At 46.6% G+C, this 15647-nt stretch overlaps 1 protein-coding gene across 1 annotated transcript in view; it reads left to right on the forward strand.

Annotated features, from left to right (window-relative positions):
* The window catches only part of CCDC175 (coiled-coil domain containing 175), a 52247-nt gene that overhangs the window by 34678 nt on the left and 1922 nt on the right, over positions 1-15647 (forward strand). Inside the window, exons 13-19 of the mRNA XM_084879545.1 lie at positions 317-448; positions 4869-5007; positions 5546-5625; positions 6800-6952; positions 9550-9646; positions 11301-11344; positions 11671-11821. Of these exons, the coding sequence (XP_084735671.1) occupies positions 317-448; positions 4869-5007; positions 5546-5625; positions 6800-6952; positions 9550-9646; positions 11301-11344; positions 11671-11821 (796 nt within the window). The remainder of the gene's footprint in view (positions 1-316; positions 449-4868; positions 5008-5545; positions 5626-6799; positions 6953-9549; positions 9647-11300; positions 11345-11670; positions 11822-15647) is intronic.

A 15647-nucleotide genomic window follows, 5' to 3' on the forward strand; every position in this document is an offset into this window, starting at 1 on the left:
TTATAGGAATTCATCTACAAAATAAAGAGCTCAAGCATCACTTATTTAACTTCCATATTTACCCTCTGCCCACCCTCCATTGTTCACTGATCTCATTCTCCATTTCCTCGTGTCATTTATAAATACTATCTGGTGAAGAAATTAATCTCTGACGGGGAGGAGGGGGGACATTTTCAATGGTTACTGAGAAGTAATGATCTGAAATCAGAGCCAAATCTCACGCAAAGAGATATTCATTTACCTGGCTGTTGGAAAAAAAATCAAAGGATGACTGCTACTCAACAAATGACAAATCTTTTTTCCCCCCTTTAATTAGACCAGTGTTAGAGAAAAAGAGATCACTGAAAATTTGTCAAAGATTGAAAAAATTACATCGGATTTAAAAAAAACAGAGACGGAATTTATCGTCAAGGAAAAAAAGTTAATTAAACAATTGAGCGAGTACGAGGTAAGTTTTATTTTACATCTAAGAATGATTGTAGAGGGCTGTGTGCGGGGAGAGGGTGTATGTTCCATGCTCCTCTAATTAGGTAAATATAAAACAAATCTTTTAGTGTGAAGAAAGCTACATTTCATTCTGAATCTTTCTTCTTTTCCTAAAAAGGAAATGGAGCAAGCAGAAATATTTTTGTACTGCGTTGGGAACTGCCAAGAGCTGACCTGGGACAGACTAGGGCAGTGGTCGGCAAACTCATTAGTCCACAGAGCCAAATATCAACAGTACAACGATTGAAATTTCTTTTGAGAGCCACATTTTTTAAACTTAAACTTCTTCTAACGCCTCTTCTTCAAAATAGAATCGCCCAGGCCGTGGTATTTTGTGGAAGAGCCACACTCAAGGGGCCAAAGAGCCGCATGTGGCTCCTGAGGCCCGGCTTGCTTGCGGACCACTGATCTAGGGTGTGGCTGTGGCTGCTGGGGGAGGTGGATAAAGGACCGGAAGTACCCAGGGCACCCAGAAACAACACAAACTGCACCCTCTCAGGGTGACGGCATGACCTTCAAAGGCCAGCGTGTGTTCCGCGGGGCCGCCATGGGCCATGGGTAGAGAAGTTGAGGGGAGGAGAGATGGTGGTAGGAGCCTTCCTGGCTTGATTTGGTTTGAAGGGGGAAAGGCGCCCGGCAACACCAAACAGTTTGTATTTGAAGGCAGCAATGGAGCAGGGAGCCCTTACATCTCAGAGTTTAGATCTGACCCTAGTTCAAGCCCATCCTGACCCCCCAGTTCCCGCCCCCCCCCCCCCCCCCCACACACACACCTCATCCAGAAGCCTCTGCAGATAACTAATCCAAGGAGAGCCACTTCTAATATGAGTGACAGGCGAGGAGCAGGCGCGCCTTCCACAGGGCAATGCTGGGAGGAAAACAAAGGAAAGGCGCAGCAAAGCGTCCCTGCAGGTGAAGAGCCCTCGGAACGGCGATGCTGTCACAGGTGAACACTGGGATCAAACGTCCTTTCCTGAATTAAAAAACGTAACTTGGAGGGGGTGTGCAGGAGAGTCAGCAGTTCGGGGGCACCGGCATCCATCGGGCACAGATGTCAGAGGGCTGGCCTGGCCTAGGAAGAGGCGACCTGGCAACCGGCACAAGGCAGGGAGCAGATGGCGGTGGCGGGAGTGGGCGCAGAATGCCAGGATCAGAGGGGAGCGGAGGGAGCGGTGGGTGGGAGCCCTCCTCTGTTGGCTGTGCTAGGCATCCTTCCCGATGCTCACAGAAAACAAAAGGACAACGGAGCTGGGCCTTTCCAACTCCCACTGCGGGGAGTTTGAAGAGAAACAAGAGAAACAGACAGAACATGCGGTATATTCGATGGTGACGAGTGCTGCAGAGAAAAAGGAAGCAGGGACAGGGGCTGGCGTGCGTGCTGTTTTTGAACAGGGTAGTCAGCGAGGGCCCAGCCCTGCAGGCGTGGGGGAGCGTGCCTGCGGGGAGAAGTCTGCAGGAGGCGGTGCCAGGCAGAGGGCATGTTGAGCATGAGGGTCTGAGGCAGGACTGTCCTACGTGAGGAACAAAGGGGACAGGTGGCTGGAGCGGAGATGGGGAGAGTCAGACCATAGGAATGAATTCATACATTCACACACCTCCTGATCTCCCTCCCCGCCCCCCACTGCTCTTCTGCAGAGAACATAATGCAGATAACACACGATTGAAATTTCCTCCTGATTCTGCACTGTGACATTTTTAAATCACGGTGTTGTGTGTGTGTGTGTGTGTGTGTGTGTGTGTGTTTCTATATTTATAAGGATTTTAATGGCAATTTAGAAGGGGACATGGGCTGGTGTGTCACCGTGTTAATTAGGGTGCAAGCACGCTGCTTGTATCAAAGAGATGCCAAAGCTCAGTGAACATCTGCAAGGCGTGTCGTAGAGGGTCAGCAAGCCTCTCTCTGCTGAGAAGGTGACTTTGGCCAAACTCGTTGTCTTCCCGCCTGGTCACCTGACAAAGGGGCACTGTTGGCTGCAGGATTGGGTAGCACAGTTTGTGCGGGAAAGCCCCTGGTTGGTGTGCTGCGTCTTCCCGGGGAGACCTCACTGGTGGGAAATGATGACATCGGGCTCTCCTGCGTTTGGCGCCTCGTCTACGTGGGCATGGCCCGTGTGGGGACCTAGAAGGTATGCCCACGAGATGCTGGTCCTGTGTGAACCTGGCACTACAGTACCCGCCCGCCCGTGCTGGTCTCTTGCATCTGAGTTTATCTCGTTGGTGGAGTCAGAGGGCACTGGCCTATGCCAAGGTGTGTTTTAGGGCGCCTCCTGCTGGGGAAGCATGTCCATTGCTGCCCTGCTGGCACTCAGGGATTCCTTCAAGTTACGTGCAGATACAACTTCGGCTAAAAAGAAAAATGGAAGTTTGTCAGAGTCAACTGGGTCAGGGACAGCCTATTCAAATCTTAAGAGCCTGCATATCTAGTTGAGAAGACCCACTGGGTCTGGTCATTACAGCAGGAGAGGCGGTTCTTTCTCTTTCTCGGTAGAGGCTGGAGGAGAGCAGTCCAGGAAGGAGGGGCAGGTCCATCTGCTCAGCATCTGGCTAACACTTGTGGGTCCAGGTGGTGGCTTCCATTCTCATCCTCTCCAGCCAGGGGCAGGAGGAAGGGGCCAACGGGGCACTTACCCCTTCTGGCTGCAGGGGCGAGGCCCAGAAGTGGCAGGAGCACTTACTCGTTGGTCACACCCACCTGCCAGGGAAGCAGAGGAACCCCTGTAGCTGGCAGCCATATGCTCTGCTTACCTCCGGAGTCCTGAGGTTCAACACAGGAGAATGGCTAGTGACCCTCAGCTGGCTGCCTCTGCCTTCGTCACCATCTTAAACCCATCTTGACTTTTAATACAACGACTCCATTTGAAATGAAACAAAGCCTGAGTTTGAATACGTAAGCAGGCAAATTCATGCTTTGCTTTGGGCATTTTGTACCCATTTGCTGTAAAACAAGCATGTCCAACTCAAAGGCTAACACGGGCTAAATAAGCAAGGTTTAAGTTTATGCAGGCTGCAAAAAACGAAAGCTTCCATTTTTATAGAAACGTAGGTTTATTTCGATAGAAACACGCTGAATACAAAGGGCCGAGATAAATGAGTAATTGATAACATAAAATAATAGAACATTTCAATAAAAATTAATATTTTTGTCTGGAACATTAACTTACCAGACACTGAATAACTGCACAAATTAATAAGCATAACGCAAATAAACCTATTTTTCTTGTTCTCTGAAAGCGAAATATTCCCTGTTGCGCACACCAAACAAGTCAGTCCAAGACTAATGATGTGGCAATCGGCTGCTAACATATTCACTGCTGGTATCAGTGGAGAGAAATGGTGCGTCTGCGCATAAGGCGTGTACAATCCAATGGAACAGGATTATAGTAATCAGTTATTAGGGGATGTTGCAATTCGTTCTTAATAATGTGTAACAGGTTATTGTAAAAATTAAGTCACAAAATTTGTATTAAAATGTTGCTTACACACCGTTATATTGGCTGGGCTGCTGCAAAAATATTTACTGTGAGCTGCATGGGGCCCGTGGGCTGCAAGTTTGACATGCTTGCTATAGAAGTATATCTAATTATTGCTACTCCCCTCCCATTTCTTATTACTATACACATTTCTTAGAACTTGTGTATAATCTGTCCTGCTGCCTGTTGTATGGTTCGAGGCGCAGGAAACTGAAGTCAGAGACCACCAAGACATATTAAAGGAAGGTTTATTCCCCAGTGACGACCAGGACTCATTACGGAGGTAGAGAAATCAGAATTAGAGGAGGGGGAGAAGAAGGGACCCAACCGGGCTGACTCGCAGACGGAGAGAGAACAGCAACACATGGGGCACTGAAGAGCCCTTTGAGGAGAGGAACAGGAAATGGTTGGACCCAGGGCAGAACAGGAAGGGGTGGGCCCCAAGGCACTCAGCACTCTCTGATTGGTGGTTCAATGTCTTGGGGATGTCTCGGTGGCAAATGCCAGTAATGTCATAACTCCACCCACCAGTTGGGAGGAGGGAGGATCTCACACCTGTTTGCTTGTTTTTGTTTCTCCCCCCCCCCCCATAAAATATGGTCCACCAAGAGAAATTCCTCAAATGATTTGAGAGTACAAGTACACACATAGTAACAGCAGAATTGTAGTAATAGAACTATAGAACTGAGAGGATCTTTGGAAAGCCATTGAATCTCATCGTCTTAGTTTACAGGTGAGTCAGCCAGCAAATATTATTAAAATATCTAAGATGTGCCAGATACCTTGCTGTGCACCTTAGGGCAGGAGAAGACCAAGAGAGAACTCTATCCCTCAAATAATTTATAATTACTCTCAACTGTTTTGTCAGTTCTCCGAAATCATGCCTCACAATCAGCTTTACTTTCTTTAAAGCAAAAAATTGCTAAGGAAATGGAAAGTACCAAAATAAAGGAAGATGAACTAGTCACATATCTTCCCAAACTTCACGATACAGAAGACGAATATATGAGCAAAAACAAACGGTTTCAAGAGCTGAGTCGTATTCTGTTGGGTATGTATGAAACACTGAGTAATTGATTGACCTTAAGCCCAGGTGAGGATTTCACCATTGTATTCTAACAAGCAGTTTACCCACCCACCAAAGCAAGGTTGAATTTCCTTCACCTTTCCTCATCACCTTTAACTCCAGTCTCTAGGGTTTGGCTTTTTGTTTGTTTGTTTTCTTATCTATGAATTTCCTCTCCTTTATAACACAAAATCTTGCTGTTGTCAAATTTTTCCTTTTCTTTTTAAAGATTGTTCAAAATTAAGAATTAGCAGCAACTATTATTATATGGTTTCTTCCTGTAGTTGGTAAAAGGTAGAATCAACTTCTTTATCTACTACTCCTGTTTCTTAACATGAATTTGCAAATTACATCATTTCCAGCTATGATTTTAGCCTTAGGATTTGGACACAAGTGTTGCTTTTATTATAAGCCATAGTATTTGACTTTTAAAACCAGGTTCCTTTCTTGTTTTGATGATTTTTTTTTTTTAAGCCAGAGAACATTGTGGGTAATTATTTGCTCTCTGTTATCTCTTTTATAGACCAAAAACATGAACAGAATTTACTGAATGATCAGATTTCAGTAATGACAAGAGAGTTTACAAGACAAACGAACAGTCTGGTAAAGAGTCCATGCATCCGTTGTTCTTTCTTCTATTAAGATGTTGATATTAAAAAAAGAAAATGTTGGTATATTCTCCCAGTAATACTTTGGCACCTTTGGAGTTTTCAGGAAATCAACACTGATTAAACCCTTTTAATGTTAATGTTTTGCAATTTTTGTAACAATATACTCACATATACACATACATATATATGTGTATTTGTATCTCCTCCTTCCCACTTTTGCTGGACATTTGTTCATATATCAATATATATGTATATGTGTGTATATGCATATCTGTATCCTATATAATAACTAATATGCTAAGTCATCTGGTCAGCTGTTCAATCAAAGCATAATATGCTAATGATATGCTAAGGCTCCTCAACTGCTTGCTATGACATGCACTGACCACCAGGTAGCAGACAGTCAGCCCGTCAACCAGTTGCTGTGGCGTGCACTGACCACCGAGGGGTAGACGCTCCCACTGGTAGGTTAGCTTGCTGCTGGGGTCTGGCCGATTGGGACTGAGCAATATGGGCCAGACACTCGTTGGAGCCCTCCTACAGTCCCTCCGCAGCTGATCAACCGCCCACCTCCCTTCCTGGCCCCAATCGTGCACCAATGGGGTCTCTCAGCCTGGCCTGTGCCCTCTCACAATCTGGGACCCCTTTGGGGATATCGAGAACCAGTTATGGCCCAGTCCTGCAGACCAGACTAAGGGACCCCACTGGTGTACAAATTCATGCACCAGGCCTCTAGTATCTCTACTAATTAAAGTATATGCTAAATAGTAATATGCTAATTAGACTGGCCATCTTTCAGATGACTTTCTGGACGAAGCCACAGTGGCAGGGACCGAGGCAGAGGTGGTTAGAGGCAATCAGACAGGCAGGCAGGTGAGTGGTTAGGAGCCAGTGGTCCTGGATAGCGAGAGGGCTGTCCCGTATTGGAGAGGGTGTAGGCTGGACTGAGGGACCTTCCACCTCTCCATGCATGAATTTTGTGCACTGGTCTTCTCTGTCTCTCTCTCTCTCTCTCTCTCTCTCTCTCTCTCTCTCTCTCTCTCTCTCTCTGCTGATGGTTCAGGACTTCCTTGGGACTCCTCTCTGAATGTGGTCCAGGCAGCCTAATGCATCAGTGCCCTGATCCTTGAATCTGCGTGTTAATTGTGGGCTTTATGTCTGAGCAGAATAAACTGAAGAAAGAATTACAACAGGCACGGGATCAAGAAAGCAAAAGATTGAAAAATAATTTTGAAATTCTAAAGAACTTAGAAAATGAAGTATATGTACATGACCTAGAAACAGAAGTTTTGCTCCTGGAAAATGAAAGGTTGAAGCGCGTAAGTTCAAGAGCACTTCAGTGTGCACAGCGGTCTTGGTTGTAATCGTTGTGAGAGAATAGCTCTTAAAGGCTTTTAAATGAAGCTTAACGTACCTGTAGGAAGGTGCCCAAATCATACATGTAAAAGCCTGATGAACACACCGGGGTGACCAGCACCCAGATGGAGAAACAAAGCGTTGCTGGTGTCCATGTGCCCTCCCAGCCCCTTCCCGTCCCCGACCGCCTCACAAGGGCAGCACCAGACTGGTTTCTAACACGACAGGCTAGTTTAGCCTGTTTTTGAACATGACACATGTGGAATGAGACAGTGCGCACTTTTCTGCTCAACACTGTGCTTGCGAGGTTCATCTTTATTGTTGGGTTCAGTTGAGGTTGCTTCGTTCTTAGTTCTGGATAGTACTCGATTGCAGGACTCTACTACAATATTTACACACTCTACCATTGATGGGGGTTCCGAGTTTCTTGTGTGGGCTATTACAAATAGTGTTGCTAGGAAAATGCTAGTACATGTGGGGTTTTTTTTTTTGTTTTGGTGTTTTTGGTGAACATATGTACATATTTCTGTTGGGCATACACACGAGTGGAATCACAGAGCCACGGAGATATATACGCCCATGTTAGCGCAGAGTGCCAGTTTCCCACAGAGGTTGCACTGATTGCCACTCCGGGAGTAATGTCTGAGGATACCAGCTGTTCTACATTCTCACCGAAGCTCCGTCTTTTTCAATGGAACCATCCTGGAGGATGTGCGATGGGGTCCCGTTATTTGTATTTTCCTGATGACAAGTGAAGCACCTGTCCATGTGTTTTGGCCACTCGTATAAGCTCTCTGTGAAGTGCTTGCTCTTCTGCCCATTTTAAAAATTAGGCTGTTTGTACTGATTGTATCTCTCCCCCCAGTGAACCGTCGGGACCTCGATAGGTCAGGAAGTGGGTCAGTGTATCCCAACTCTTGGCGCAGTCCCTCGCATGTAAGAGAGATTCGGTTCCGTGGGGCGATCCCAGTAACCTTACAAAGTGGATAATATATTCTGCCCCTTTTATAGAGGGGGAAACCGAGGCTCCACATTTTTTTAAAGAATTTTTTAATAGTTGGAAAAATAAAAGCAGTCCTACAGCAATAAGACTGTATGTAAGGAGAACATTCCTTTAGCTCTCTGGGTGATTGTTGTCCTCAGTTCAACGATAGCAGTTTTCCCACCAACAGCTTGTATATTTTTTTGGTAGAATTAAAGTGGCATAAAAGGTACTTTGAAAAAGTAAATGTGCTCCATGGAGCTCAGGTACCATCGCCAGTAAGCCCCACACACATCTTTGTTCTTCTAGCCCTTGAGCCAAACTCATAAGGAATTCCATCCATTCATGGAAATACCCCACTCTATTTTCTTCCTGTCACGGTGATATATATTATTCATTAAAATACTTGGAATTTTACTGCTATTTTGGTAATGAGCAAGCAAATGAATGCCTGTGTCAATGGCTGATTCTAAAAGTTCCGCTTTTGGATTAAAATGCCCAACCTACTGATTCCCCTGGATGACCCTGTGCTTTTATCTTATTCACTCACCATTCTGTTTTGCTGATTACGTGTCTTCACTCAACACACACTCTAAGCGTCCGCTGAGCCCAAACCCTGGGGAAGGTGCCATGAGTGCAGCGCTGAACAAGGCCCCGCCCCGAGCCCTCGGGAAGCCCACCCTCTGGCCCAGGAGATGGGCCTATAAATAGGTCATTACAGTTCAGGGAGTTAACCCCGGGAGAGTGACGGGAGGCCAGCTGAACCAGGCAAGTCTGCAAACAGTGATCACGTTCAGAGAGAGGCAGGAATGACGATTTGGACTTGGCTTTGGTTTTCTGTAATATCTGCCAACAAGCCATGCGAAGGCTGCCACAAGGCCAAGGCTGCATGAGTAAACACTGTACCACTGTGGTAAAAACAGTTCGAGGTCATCTCCTGATGTTTTTTTCAGTAGTTTCCAGTCACTGCTATTTATTTCTCTCTTGAAACTGGACCAGTGTCACGCTTACATCCCAAAGTCCGTCCTTTCATTAGATTTCCTGAGTAGTGGGTGGTCAGAGAGAAAGCCATGCCTTTACCGTCCAAACCACCGTCACCTCCATCACCAGCCCAGTGAGTGTCTTCCCTCTCCCTGATCTTATGCTGAGTTCCTCCCGTCAGGCAGCATCCCCGCTGTGACTTTCACTGCACACCATTTTGCATAAGGAACACTGTGTGTGTGTGTGTGTGTGTGTGTGTGTGTGTGTGAGTGAGAGAGAGAGAGAGAGAGAGAGAAAGAGAGGGGGGGGGAGGTAGAGGGAGGGAGAGAGAGAAAGAGAGAATTTAGAATACCATTTAATTTCTTCTATGTAAAATTATATTCAGTTTATTTGGGTGCCGAAATGCTTGCTAGAAAGCAGGATCTTTATCTCCCGCACTAGAATGTAAGCTTGGCAGGGCTCTTCACTACTGTTACCACTGCACGTAGAACAGTTGATGGCACAGAGGAATCAATAAGTGTTTGCTGAGTGACTGCACAGAGAACTAATTTACAGTAACTAAACTGCCTAAAGCAATTCCATGCCTTTGATTTCCAGTACATTGCATACATAAAGACCAAGATAGAGCCGTACGCACCAGAAGCCAGCAAGTCCATCTACATTGACCTGTCCTGGCAGCTGATAGCTAATTACGGTAAGTCGTGTGTCCTGTGTGATCTTTACTTATAAAGTAGAAAGCTTTTGTTTTTATTTAAATCAAATTTTACCGGTTTCCATGCAATGGATGCACCCTCTTAAGTTCAATGAGTTTTGGTAAATGTGCCTTCCATCGTAACCACTACCAGCACAAACAAGACCTAGGTCATTCTCACTCCTTGTGTTCCTTTGTCGTCCCACCCGACTTCCAGTTCCTGGAAACCACTGACCTGCTTTCTGTCACTAAGGACTGGATATAAATGGAATGATAGACTATGCACACTTTTGTACCTGGCTTCTCTCACTCAACCAGCTGTTTTTAAGACCCATCCATGTTGTTGCACATATCATTGGCTTGCTCCTTTAGGTAGCTGTATAGTATTCTACTACATGGCTATACCATGTTTTTTTTGTTTGTTTTTTAACCCACTAGAGGCTCAGCGCATGAAATCGTGTGCGTAGGGTCCCTAGACCTGGCCTCTTGCGATCAGGGCCATCTTCTGCCCATTCGCCAGTTCCCAGGCCGAACACCCCCTCCGCCACCAGGCTGTCAGGCCGTTGGGACCCACCAGCTCATCCCCGGCTGCTCCTGAATGACTGGTGACTTCACCTCCATGTGCGAGTGCCAGGTCAGCCGCTGATGGAACACACTGCCCACTCGGGGCCGCTCATTCAGGCACCGTTGCCGCTGCCACTGCCGCTGGGGCTTGAGGCGCTGAAAGCAACTGCGGGGCATGGCTGCGACCTGTCTGCCCCAGCGTGAGCGGCCCTGAGCGGGCAGCATGTTCCATCAGCCGCCGGCCTGGCACACGCACATGGAGGTGAAGTCGCCTGCACCTGCTTTCCTGCAGGCCTGAGCCCCCGAGCTGCTGGGGATGAGCAACGGCCTGACAGCCAGCCCGGTCCTCCTGCCGCCCACTCCGATTTCCCAATTCGCCATCGCCGATCCATCAGAGCCTGTGGGGCTGGGGACAGGGACCAAGAGGTCAGCCGTTCAGCCCACTCACCAGTCCCCAGTTCCATCGGGCCGCTGCTCTCGGACCAGGGGTGCAGGGACCGAGAGGTGGTCAAAGTCACCTCATGGCGAACAGTCAAGTGGTCGTTGTGGTCACGACGCTTATGGCCTCTGGCTTTTTATTATATAGGATTCACCAGCGGAAGGGCATTTGAATTCTTTCCAATTTGGGGCTACTATTTATCTGCAAGTGTTTTTTTTTATTTTAGTATTTGTTTTTAAATCCTCACCAAGGATATGGTTTTTATTGGTTTTTAAAGAGAGAAGAAAGGGGAGCACATTGCAGCACATCATTTACTTTGCTCACAAATTGCCCATTTGGTCAGAGCATGGTGGAGACAATGGGGTCTGCCCCACATGACTTCAGCTGGGGCAGCTCGATGTGGGGCAGCTTGCTGGCCGGGGTATCAGCAGCTGGGGGCTGGAGTCACCTGAAGACCACGCACCCACCTGGCTCACGTGGTCCCGTTCTCTGCTTGTTTGCGGTGGGAGGGCAAGTCTGACCTAATTCTTCTGTCATTTTGGAATATTTACACAAAACAATTTTTGAGACACAAATAGCATTTCTTTGATTAAAAAAAAAAAAAGTTCCAATTGTTTCAGTAACCTGTGCATTTTTTTTAAATCTTTATTTTAGCACAATATTTGGACTTGTGGGCAGAATTTCAGGTCACCATAAAGGTGAGTTTTTGTTTTACCATATTTCTAAGAGTATTTACCTCCCGAACAATGTAATGTTCTATGTCAATGATAGCTCCATAAGAAAATTAACCATTGACAGCATTTTTTTTTTTTTTTTTAGTTCGGTGATTTACTAATCCGTTTCTTCTGAGATCTTTTATAGAACTTTGCGAATTTGCACATTTATTTTGCACGACTAACACCAATTTTGCACATACGTTTTTGTCTTGGATATGATTTCCTGGTCAGAACGTTTTTACTTTTTATTTTATTGCAATTCATACACACCCAAAAATGCTACTTTTTTTTTTTTTTTTTTTTTTAAGGAATTTGTATGTGATAGTCAAGACACTTTGCAAGAAATAGAAACTCTAATGGACAGGCTGAGTGCAAGAGATGAAAAAATTGCACAAATCAGTATTTGGTTAGAAGGGAGTCTTGAAGAGTTTCGGTACCTGTACACTGTGGAAATTCCGGGTAAGTTGCCCCTCCAGAGCTTCGGGTAACAAAGGACTTCCTGCTCATTTGCATAGCCCGTGCTGTCAAGAACACCCTCCCCCAGATAAGAGTGCCTGCCTGCTGGTAACATAGTTATGGCCAACAACCCACCCCTAACCGTGCCGGGACATGAACCTTCTGGTGGGCACTGATTCTCACCTCTTCCACCTAAGAGACTTTTCTCTGTAACTGAACCTCAACTTACTTCTGATTTTTCAAACTCTTATTTTAAACACTTTCCAAAGCAGACTTTCCAAACTCTCTCACACATTTCCTTGTCTTCATAAGTAAGGAGATACTGAGCATCAGTTTACCTTTTCTTCCCTGGAGTGAATTTAGAATTATAAACAGCAACGGACTGCCTTTTCCGACAATCTCGTGAGGCCTCCTGGGGCTTCTGAGATGTGGATACATCCTATAGCCCAGTGTTTCCCAAACTTTTGACATATGTGCACCCCTTCTATAATTTTCGTAACGCTGAGTACCCCTCGTACTCATGAGAACGTAGAATTAGATGCAGCTAAGCACGGTGCAGTGCATATCCCCACCAAACTCCGGTGCAACGCGTACCCCCACCAAACTCTTCCCGTACCCCTGGGGGTGCGCATACCACACTTTGGGAAACACTGCTGAGTATAGCCTATAGGATTGACCGCCTCAGGATTCAAGCAGCCGGGTCTCTCCTGAGGAATATCAGCTTCCTCCTTAATCCCTACTTTAACTCAGGGCCCTGACCAGGTTAGGGCAATGGGGCTGAGCCCTCACACGGGCACAGCAGGGGGTTCCAGGGCTGGAGACCTTGATGCCCTGGGGTGTGGAGGGCTGGAGAGGAGGCGGGAGAATAGAGTGCAGGAGAGCGATGGAGTTACGAAATGGAAAAGAAAAAAATAAATCCTTCGGCAAGTATATGGAGTTAGTAGAGGTCGTTAAGGTTTAATTTGAAAGAGCATTAGATAAGCAATTTTAAAGGTGGGGTGTGGAAAGTAAAATGAAATAGAATAAAAGCAAGTTGAGAAGAAGTGATGGATTAACAACCATTTCAATATTTGCTAAAAACCAGTGTGCGGAGGGTTTTGCGGACAGAAGTACTGTGCAGGCAGCCAGGGAAGCATTTTGTGGGGAAAGCCCCCTCTTCTCAGCCAAAAGGCTGCCTTGGCCTTCCTGCTGGGGCCTGGTGCTGCTTCTCCGGTTGGAGTGCATAAAGGGGCCCTAGTGGACCTTGCCTGTCTTTGTATTTTCTTTGCAAGGCCAGGTTGTCCCCAGCGACTGTCGATCCGGTGGAACTTTAACAGCTAAGTCATCTCTATGGGTCAGTTTCATTATTTTCACAGGAGCGCATCTTCTGCTTTTGTCTGAAGCCTGATGGAATCTTTGCGTTGGGGCAGACAGAAACAGACACCCTTGAAAAGCCGAGGCGTAGAGCTTGGGACAGCAAGGCAGGCGGTCACCGCCGCTTGCCTTTGGCAGAGCTTCGGAGGCAGGGCGGGTAGTGGGCAAGGTCTATGGTGGACGAGAGGAGGCGTCAGGGGCGCGGGGATGGAGGCTATGGGCCTGGGAGAGCCGGCCGGCCAGCCTGACAGCAGGGCCTCCTCGGGGAGCCATCAGTGAGCGTGTCTGCCTTCCTCTGATTGGCCCTGCTTTTAGGTTCCATCCGTGTTTCATTATCAACTCTAAACTGTATTCAGCAAGTCCTTACCAAATGTCTGTGCTGTGCCAACTGTTGTATTAGGTTGTGGGGTTACAACAGTGAATGAAAATAGGTCTAGTCCCTCCTCAGTGGAAACCACGGTCAGGTGCAGAGGTCGGCAAACCTTAAAGGGCCAGACAATATTTTTGGCTTTGCCAGCCAGGAAAGGTCTCCTACTCAACTGCTCAGCTCTGCCACAGTGGCAGATCTGCCCTTCAGGTGCAGCTGGCCCACCCCTGGTATGGCGGGAGAATCAGGTCGTCTGCAAATGTGCGTAAAATGTCAGTGTCCTAAGTGTCCTGAAGGGGTGGGGGGGGGGGGGCATAAGAACTTCAGAACCTAAGAGGGAGACTGGTTAGGGGTCGGGGGACGTCTCTGAAGAACTGGAAGTGGAGCTGAGACCTGAAGGAAGATCGCCACCCCCTTAGCTCCGCTGAGTTTTGCTCCTGGAGCAGTGGCACCATGTGGGCTCACATCGCAGCTTTGCTTCTTATGTGCTGTTTAGCCTCCCTGGTGGTAAAATAGAAGCGATAGCAGCAGTAGGAAAGCATTAGACCTTTACTAAGTGCTTATCAGATTCCTGAAGCCTGCCACCCGCCTGGGGTGCTAAAGGCCAGGTGGATTACCTGGCCACCTCTGAGCCACCTGTAACCTCCCAGCTTTTAAATGTTCTTGTAGAGGTATTATTGATTTGAGAAAATGCTAAGTAACTGATTTACTATCTGAAAATTTTAAAGTTCTGAAAGTTTAAGGTCTCTTGCCAAAAAGAGGTTTTAAAACTAACACCTTAATATCAATGGAGAAAGGGGAGGACAAGCCCTTCCCACCCAGAACAGGTAATCCAATTCCAACCAGCAGCTATCTTTAAACAATGTGTTCATTTACCTTTAAATGGCTACACCTAAGGGCAAGTTTACATGTAAACAAGTTTGCTTCTCAATTCCCAGGGCAGAAAAAAAAACAAGGTTTAAAATTATTAGATTTTAAAATTTATTCTTAGAAGTGTAAAAGTTTATTAATTAAAACGACAACAACAACAAAAGGAGATTGAAAAACCTGATGAACAATAATAGCTGTTCATTGTAGTAGAGTCGGCGATATGGGAGGGGAGTGGACTGACTGTTCTCGAGAAAGGGGGAGTGGTGGAGGGAGGAAGAGACTGAACATAAACTGTGCACCTATGGATGAGGACAATGGGGGGTGGGGAGGGGGTGGAGGGTGGAGTGGGAACCTGGTGGAGGGGGGAAGAAATGAGAAACCTTTGTAATAATATGAACAATAAAGATTGATTTAAATAAATAAATAATAAAAAATAAATGTTCTTGTAGAATAGCTTCTCTCCCACACGGACTTCTAGAGAAGCCCTTGATCTCTTTCAGCTCAACAGCCCTCCCCTGCCCTCTTCTGGGCACATGGTGTCACTGCAGTCCTGCAGGTCCTGCCCCTCTCCTCCAGGAACACTGCACTGGCTTCATTACCACCATGGGCACCTTTGAGTCTGGCACCAGAGTTGAAGGACACCCAGTGTGAATGTCAGAGTGCACTTTCTGTGAGAATGAGACAAGAGACGATTAGAACCCAGTGGGCTCCTTCTAATGAGTGGCTAGGGGGGGAGGTAAAGAGGGGTGTCGGAGTCTTTCTGGGTGTTGGAATACACAGGGATGTCTTCCCAAAGGAGCAGCCCGTCACCTGGCCAAGAACTGCAACAGCATGGCCGAGGGCAGATCTGCTGGGGTTCCAGCTGGCAAGAGGGGAGGGGGGAGATGGGGAGGCGGTGTGGCTTGTCAGAAAATACCAGGCTTCATCCTGAAATCTAAGATAGTTGCTTTTTGCCTTAATATTCTTTCTTATAAACAAGTAAATAAGCTAATTTGTAGTGTATACCTAAACCAAATAACAACTGAGTATGGACTTTTTTAAAGCATTAAAAAGAATGTTTTAAAGTTCCAAAAATCCTTGAGTCCTAGCTCATAAAGAGGGAATATGCAAATTGACCATCACACCATCACAAAGGTGGCAGTGCCCACAGTGGAGGGGGGGAGGTGGTTTCCGTAACACAAAATGGCTGCACCCACAGCAGAGGCCAAGTTCCTGTAACAAACCTTAAGGAGCAATCAG

Source organism: Pipistrellus hanaki (genome assembly GCF_964339955.1).
Source record: "Pipistrellus hanaki genome assembly, chromosome: 1".
Taxonomy (NCBI): Eukaryota; Metazoa; Chordata; class Mammalia; order Chiroptera; family Vespertilionidae; genus Pipistrellus; species Pipistrellus hanaki.